General features: G+C 41.5%; 1 protein-coding gene across 1 annotated transcript in view; it reads left to right on the forward strand.

The window, feature by feature from the left end:
• zbtb47b (zinc finger and BTB domain containing 47b) overlaps positions 1–8,248 on the forward strand; it is a 32,561-nt gene extending 24,313 nt beyond the window's left edge. The window contains exons 5-6 of the mRNA XM_047568363.1: positions 1,756–1,900; positions 2,398–8,248. Of these exons, the coding sequence (XP_047424319.1) occupies positions 1,756–1,900; positions 2,398–2,861 (609 nt within the window). The 3' untranslated portion in view covers positions 2,862–8,248. The remainder of the gene's footprint in view (positions 1–1,755; positions 1,901–2,397) is intronic.
• Positions 8,249–8,594: the final 346 nt, after the last annotated feature.

Here is an 8,594-nt window from a genome sequence, read left to right on the forward strand (position 1 = left end):
GTTAGGAGTGCCAATCAAATTACTGGTATCTGGTGTTTTTACGTCCTTCTACGGTAAAATGCTCGTGTCAGGGTTAACAAATCCTAACGAGGAAGACGTGCAGCGGCGTAAATCCGACTTTCGGCAAATAACGAGAAGGTAAACTGAATATCGATGGCTCTGATGGTTTTTCTTTCTGCCGCGGCACATTTAACTCCTAACTGAATAGTCTTCGTATACTTTTTGAATTTGGTTCTAGCTTTTGCTGCGTTTGTGTGATGCTTAAAGTTTTACATTGTAAAGTTACATCAAAAACATAATGCATTACTTATTACTTGTTACTGTAATGTCAAAGTAATTAGTTACATTATAATATTACTATCGTTGAATTGTAAGGCATTACATTACTATTGCATTACTTTTAAGCTACTTTCACTAAAATAACTGGAAATATGGATTTTGCATTCAGTGTAGCTTACTTACACATCCACTAGACCAGGGGTCTTCAGCGTTTTTCAGGCCAAGGACCAACAAACTGCTAAATTAGTTGGAAAAAAATAATTAAAAAAAATACACAAAAACGTGTAATCAACCAAAGATTTTGCGACCCCCTCCTGCAGTACCTGTGCGGCCCCCCTAGGGGTCGCAGACCCCCTGTTGAAGACCTATGCAGTACGAAGGTGATGTGGAATGGCATAATGACTAAGCTAGGCTCAATGCTAACAACAGCACAGTATAATAACCGCACTTATGGCTGGTGGCGTAATATATGTTGTGATGGAGATACTGTAAATTTAGGTGTTGAAATCAATATTGATAGAAGCTACTACTGTATATTGAAAACAAACACCTAAATGCTACGCTACCACGCTAGATTTTTCGTTAAATTACTTTGGGTATTTTGTGAGGTACTAGGTCTTTTAGTTTCAAAGTGTTGATGACCTTATTCTACATCCTTCCCGTCAGTCGCTGACGGAGCAGCTCGTCTGTCAATCCCACCTGTCCTTGTAAATCACGAATGTGTTTGGACTTCACTTCAACACAGTGTTACCGAAAGGTTAAAAGCAAAAGACCCTGCCTCCGCTAAACCGGATTTATTTCAGGCCGGAGGAGCGAGAGGACGCTGCCAAAAATCACAAGGCTCTGAAGCTCATAACTTTGTGGTCAAATCTTTAAAAGAGGCTGTAAAGTCATCTCTGAAAGAACCGTGCAGCGCGAGTAAAAACATACGTCCTTCAGACAAAAATACAAAATACAGTTTAACTATTTTTTGCAAGCAAAAAGCGGAGTATTTTAGAAAATAATGACTGGGGCATCAGTATCTAATAATTCCAGAGATTTTAATTTTATTTTCAGATGTTCAAAGCAATATTCAAGCTTTTCTTTATTTATATTTCAATCTTTCAAAACTTATATTTATTTTAAATTATGGTGTGATTCTAATCCCATACAAATGTGGAAGACACCTGGCATATAAGCATGACAGAAAATGCAAGAAATTGACTTCATTTAATTTGAATAAATCCTGTTATTCGGCTATGTGAGTTGGAAATTTAAATGACTTTAGTATTTATACGTTTTAATTTCGTTGCAGGGCCAAAAATAAGGAGTTTTGAACTGGCAATTTTCGCAATGTTTGTACAAAAAACATTGTGTTATAGCTAAGATTGAAATGATTTTTATAGGTTTCATTGTTCATTTCCTTGTCCCTTCATTTGCTCTTTGAACCACTGTTTGTAACGAGACTGTAAATGTGTTGCATGTGTCCCGTTTCAGAACTGCAGCGAGCGATTCCAGTACAAATACCAGCTGCGCTCCCACATGAGCATCCACATCGGACACAAGCAGTTCATGTGCCAGTGGTGCGGGAAGGACTTCAACATGAAACAGTACTTCGACGAGCACATGAAGACGCACACCGGTGAGTGTCTTCATGTCACCGCCACCTGTTTTAAACTTTAAGCTTTATGAAGCCGATATGGCGGGCCTGCTGGCAAGCTCAAGAGATTAAGAATTCGGTTTGTGACCCCGTGATTTCAAGACCAACATTCACTTTTGATTTAGCTTTGTTTTGCTCATCTCCAAACAAAATAAGTGGTAAATTCTCCACTATATTCACTCATTCTATCTCCCGGGTCGCAGGCTGCAGCTGGAAGGAATTCTGACGGAGAACATTTAGAGTAAATGAAAACAATAAACTCGCAGGCCATAAATCAAATTTATGTTCTGATGGAAGCTATAAAGGAGAAATGCAGCTGGTGATAATTCACTGCCCTTCACACCATTAGCATCCCCTTCCACATTAGACGTGGTCATTTGATGTATTGCCAATAGAAAATATATTAAGGCCGCTTTGCGTTTTACGATGAATGTCGTGTGAAAGTGTGTCAGGCAGGTGTGTTTGCGTTCCCGCTGCAGGAGAGAAGCCGTACATCTGTGAGATCTGCGGGAAGAGCTTCACGAGCCGACCCAACATGAAGCGCCACCGCCGCACCCACACCGGGGAGAAGCCGTACCCGTGCGAGGTGTGCGGCCAGCGCTTCCGGTTCTCCAACATGCTCAAGGCCCACAGGGAGAAGTGCTTCCGCGTCAGCAACCCCATGGTCGCCGACGGCAGCGACCCCCTCGGCCTGGACCGGCCGCTGGCGCCCCCCCCCGCCGCCGCCGCTGCCGCCGTGGACTCTTCCGGTCAGGCGCAGCTGGGGACGGCGCACCCCGCCACATCTGTGACCACGCCCGCCGCTGCCTCCAGCCCCCACCCGCTCCACGGCACCCAGCTGTCTCTCCCCCTGCTGCACTCCATGGGGGGGCTGCCTCCCACTCCGCATTTACCCCCACCGCCTCCCCTGTTCTCTGCTGGTAGGATGAACTCCAACAACTAACGAAATCTCTGTAGCATTCAAAGCACTTTGTTACTTCTTCTTCTTTTTTTTTTCTTTCTTTTTCTTTGAGCTTTTAAGAGGACTCCTGCAGCGGGAGAGTGATAAGACCTCGGTGACATTTCCACTGAAGGGGAAAAAAAAACTGAAAAAACACGCTACACGGAGGCCTCCTGAAAAAAAAAAAAACAAAGAAAAAAAAACACACACATACACCTACCACAATAAGAAAGAATTATTTTTTACTCTGTTGAATACAATAGATAACCTCAGAGTCCAGTAGGACGTGTCGTGATCACTCTTCTACTCATGAATTTCACAACTCTTCCCCCGGGTTTTCATTTGAGATTTTCCAACTTCCCCCAAGCATCTCTCCAGAGCCTTGCACAACGCGTTGATTGTAGCGACTTTTTACAAAGTGGGAGTGTTCCTAAAAACCTTCACTCACGTCAGTCAGGGGTCATCAGTTGAACCACACCACGTTGAGAAGATCCACTTCTTCTCCGCCAAGATGTAGCGAGTGGTTCTGGCCTGACCCCAGCAATAACCAAATGCTGATTTGTCTTCGAGCTTATTACGTGTGTACGGCGTCGCCAATAACCAAATCCTGTTAGCTCACCCGCTTCTAGCTAGACGTCCTTATACAGCATTTATAATCGATCCTGCACCTTACATTTAACTCCAGTGATATTTAAAGTGTACTCCTAACCGTCTTCATTTTTTTTTATAATATGTGATCGTGTGTGATTCGTGGCACGTTACGTCGGTTTTCTGTGGACACAGGAGAAGTTGCGATGCGTGGGGAGGCAGTGCGTTGTGTTTGTGACGGTGTGCGTGTGAGATGCGAGGCAAGAGACCGGATCTGAGAATCCTCAAATCTTATGTTCAGCTAAGCTTGAGCTCCCCCTAACCCCACCCAAACCCCACCCCCCCCCGAGTCGGGAGATGGAGAAATTTGTCGCCCCTCATCTTTTGCTTACATTAAGCAAAGCGCGCTCCTCTCCTGCAGATCTGGCTTTGTGACGATACGGCACTTTTTCTGTGACTTGTTAGTAAAACCTAATGTACTCCGACCTACAGTATATTTGTAGGTTTAAATCTAATGTTATTGTTAACGTTATTGCTTTTTTTTTTTTTTTGCTTTTTTTTTTGTTCTGACTAAACTGAAACTGTGTGATTAGTCTCGCAGAGTATTATACGAGTGTAGGAATATCAAACTTAAGTAGCTGAATTACATGGGCACATTTCATCTTGAAAAGGTGGAACCCATATTGTGAAATATGGCTAAATAGTAAAATCTAACCAAATCTCTTAAAGAGCAATGACAGTGATTACTTTTGGCACAACGGAACTTGTTACTAAAAAGGCACCTTACTGTTATATCACTGTTTAAATGTGATTTCTTTTTCTTTTTTTTGTTGTTGTTGTTATTGTTCAAACGATTATCTGTAGCAGACTATTTCAATAAGTGTTGATAAAAGCGTTTGTCATAAATCTACAAGAGTAGATCTGGAAGAAAAAAAATACATAATCAAAGCTCTGTTAGGAAAAATCTCTCATTTCTGGAAATGTGCTTATTTGCCTTCTTATCGAGAGTTAAGGAGAAAATTGATGCCGCTCCAATTAAATATGAACACACATGTTGTCTGCAAACGGACTGGGAGTAGTGAACCAGGTTCAGAAAGAAAATAATTCTTGCACGAATTAAATAAGCAAGAAAAAGCTAATTATGCTGAGTTTACGCAACACAACTTTAGGCCCAATTTATCAGTGACTGAATTTGGAGATCGCCTACGAAAAGAGCAATGGTCACTCAAAGGCGTCTTTAAAAGACATAATCTGAGAGTTGTGACGCAGACCAGAGATATTCAGTAGGTTCAAACTCTAATACACCGTAGAGTCCAAATTATGAATGTAGTGAAATATGTTCAGCAGGGACAACCTACAGCCAATGAACCGAGGTAAAACGGCATCTTTAGGCCCTCTTTCATCATTCTTTCCTCGCGACACTTTCCATTTTATTACCTGTGCACCAATACACTGACAGCCACAACATTAACAACATTGGCACAAGGACATTGGTAGTGGGAGCCTCTGAGGATCAGACTTATTCCAGTGCATCCTGCAGATGTTCGGTGATGGGATTTTTAGCTGTTTTTGTAGTGTGGGAGGTCCAAATGTCCTGCTGCCATAAAGGAGTGTTTAGGTGGGTGGTATCAGTTTAAATAAACATCCACATGAATCCTTCACCAAAGGTTTTGTCAGCTGAAAGTTGCATTGTAACCCAGTGTTATTCATTTCCCCTGTAAGTGGTTCTAATAATGTGGCTGATCAGTGCAACTTGGATTTGTAGCCTCTTGTGGCCAATGAGAGAAACTTCCCTTAACTTGACGAAGACACAAAGTTGTGTAATATGGGAATATGTTTAGTGTGTAGAATTATTTTAGAGGTGACGATAGATGGAGCGTAACTGCCCCCACTTCCTGCTGCTTACCAGTCGTCATGCTAAGCTAAGCTAACCGGCTTTATACTGAACAAATACCAACTAAAAATATCAATCTTCTCCTTCAACTCCGCACGCGACGGCAGATAAGAAATTCCTCTCTTGCATTTCAACCGGTTTCGTCTCGGATGAAGAGTCTCTGTGCACTATCGACGCGCTCCAGCTCACTTTATCTCTGTGTACTTGTAGTGTAGCATTAACCTGTAAATACTGTTAAGACGTGTTTCTCCCTCGTGATTAATTCCTCATGTTTACATTTGGAGAGTCAGCTGAATGTCCCCCCTCCCGCCCCCCGAAATGTGTCTTGGCTGGTACTACGGAAAGTTTGTGGATATGCTTTTTGTAAATGTAACAGGCTGTTAATTGTTTTATTTAAAAGACGGATTTAAGCACCTTTCGTGTAGTCTTACGTCTAAGCTTGCCCAAGATATTGTACTCGACTGCCACGGCCACGTCTAAACTTATTTAATTGCGGTACATTTCTCTTTCTTTCTTTTCTTCTTTTTTTTTTTTTTTTTTCAATGTGTCAGACACATGTTTTGTAGTTTGATTTGCTGCTTTTGTACAGGGTCCAGTTTGAGACTGCCCTTTAAATGAAACATGTAGAGCTGTTGGATTGTATTGTCATTGAAATTAAATCCAATTTAGTCTTACTGGCCTGTGACCTCCGAGGTTGAAAACGGGCTATAATGAGGAGGTAATTGCCAAAATTGTCAAAGGACTTGAACATAATGGCATTTCTCTTAGTTAAATGTGCAAAATGTCTATTGATGTAGCACTATACTATAATAAATGACAAAAAATTGCACAATGCAAAAAAAACAAAAAACACACACGAGGCACCTGAAGTCTGAAATGCTACACTAATAAGAGATGGTCCCTTAAAAAAAAGTACTTTATCATTCATAGAGTGTCTCTAGTTGTCACGGCTAAGCCCATAGCAGCCTGGAAACGAGAAAAAGCTAAATAAATTCCGCCTCCCTGTTGCGAGAAGCACTAACCTGACAGACAATACTGAGATACTGTGTTGGTAATTTGTGTATTTGCCTTATAAATGGAGAGATTTGAATGTGTTTTGTGTGTCGTGGGTAGTGATAGTAGCTGGTGGTGAGAGGTGGCAGGAGGAATAGTAGTGAACGCTACTGATTTATGCACTTTGAATTAGTTTGCCACACTGGCCCCGCAAATGGGGCCGTGAAGATATACAAGGTGAAAATATATGGCGGAGATGAAGTGTACTGAAAGAAAAATTATGTCCGTAAGATTAAATATTTACAGAAAAAAAGGAAAGAAAAAAAAACGTAATCCAAAGGTATTTTTTATGGTTTTTAATGTACCACACACAGATATCGGCTGTGTTTACATGGACAAATAAAAAGGAATAAAAGCCCAGTTAAAGAGTTAAAAAACATCAGCCTGGTGTTTGTGGAGAGTAGATTTTGGAGGTGGCAAAACAACGACTTGTTCAAACAAATGTGAAAAAATGAACAAAGCTGGCATCGGTGTGAGCAGTGTTGCTGCAAAGGTGGTTCTTTGTGGGTCTGTCTTCTTGTTGTTATTATTCTGGGAGAGTGAAGCACATGCCACAAACGTTACATTTTAAACACGGATAATTTCATTAAAGTTATGTAAACAGTTCAGTTGTAATCTGGTTAAAACCATTTTAATCAGATTTAAGAAGTATCGTCCATGTAAACATAGCCACCGACACTCGTTTAAAACTGCAGTAAATTTCTGTGCAATTTGCTTAAAAGTGAGTTTCGTAACTTGCAGAGGCGTCAGACCGGAGCCCGCGCGGCGCTTTTTTGCATCCCAGAATAACTCGCTTGCTGTAATGCGTTGCGCTGAGGGTAACTCGGCCGTGAGGAGTCAGTTGTGTGTGACTTAGAAGCTAAACTTGTGTTTCAGCCGGCCTGTTTTACACTGTCCCACTCTTTCACGAGCTATCTGTGACTCCTCCCTGAGGGTGCGTTCAGAGCAGCTGCTGCTCCATCAGTTTCACCTGGTTAGTTCTCTGATCACCAACACAATCAAGAGAGAAGCCACTTTGAGGTTTTTTTTTTTTTTTTGCAGTTTTTTTTTTTTTTGCAGTTTGCTCCTGAAGAAGGAGCTTTGACGTGAGACTGTTAAATTTCATGCTAGTGAAGGAAGGTGTCGGTTGCCAAATTGAGTAATGAGAAAGGTATTAATTCTAAGAGCACTTTACTTCAATTCAGCTGTGGTAGGGTTTGAAGGCTGATACAGTGGCAGCTATTCAAATCAAATCTGCTGATGGCACGTGGTTTTTTTTTATAGCTTGGCAAAAGATCATAGGAAATTACCCAAATGCAGTTTCTGACAAAAAAATGTGTCCTTGGCAGGTGTTCAGTCCTCTGAAACAGCATTTGAACAAAAGGGACATCAAAAGTGTTTGTTCAGGCCCTGCAAAAATAATTCCTGTTAAATGTACCTGTTTGGAAACAGATCAAGAGATCTGCTCTGACTACGGGCTTCCAACCAGTGTAGTATTAATATAAATCAAACAAACCGCATCACACCCTTCATACTGGAAGTGAATGACACTAGGCAGATGATTTTTTTTATTTAAGGCCAAACGTATCTACACACATGTCTAAACTATAGATGTATTATTAGTTTTGAGCCCTCTTTACACACTATGTTACATGTGTAGCGCAGGACACGGTAACCGCAGAATATGGCTTTAAAACTCTAAATCCAGCCTAGAAAGCAGAATTTGTATGTTAATCCTCGTCTTGGATTATTCACTGAACCAGTCTTCCCTAAACCCATCCGCAAAGACAAAACCCATCTGTAGCATTATTAAAGCGACACTTCATCCTGCTACACGAGTGAGTTCGTTCAATGTCCCTGACAGCTGTCAAATCCCCCCCCCCAAAAAAACGATTGCATCAAATGTTTCTTGTTTAAGTGATTTTCAACCATGTGTTTAAATGGCAGTAAAACTGAGATTGTACAAACTGAGAAGGGAAATTTTTGCACAGTGCACATGAGTCCTAGGTTCTAGGCAGGTGGTCTGCATGTCTTTTAATTAGCCAAACTCTCCTTTACTAAGGCTAGCAGCCAAAGGCTTGTATTAGATTAGGAAAAGGTGGACCTGCCCTTGTCCTTAAATGAGGGATTTTGTTGGTGATTAAGTGGATGCCTGGAACGCCACGGTGACGGTGCAGTCTGCACTTCACCCAAGGCAAACGTTCGCCACATAATAAAGCTTA

Source organism: Mugil cephalus, chromosome 18 (assembly GCF_022458985.1).
Source record: "Mugil cephalus isolate CIBA_MC_2020 chromosome 18, CIBA_Mcephalus_1.1, whole genome shotgun sequence".
Classification (NCBI taxonomy): domain Eukaryota; kingdom Metazoa; phylum Chordata; class Actinopteri; order Mugiliformes; family Mugilidae; genus Mugil; species Mugil cephalus.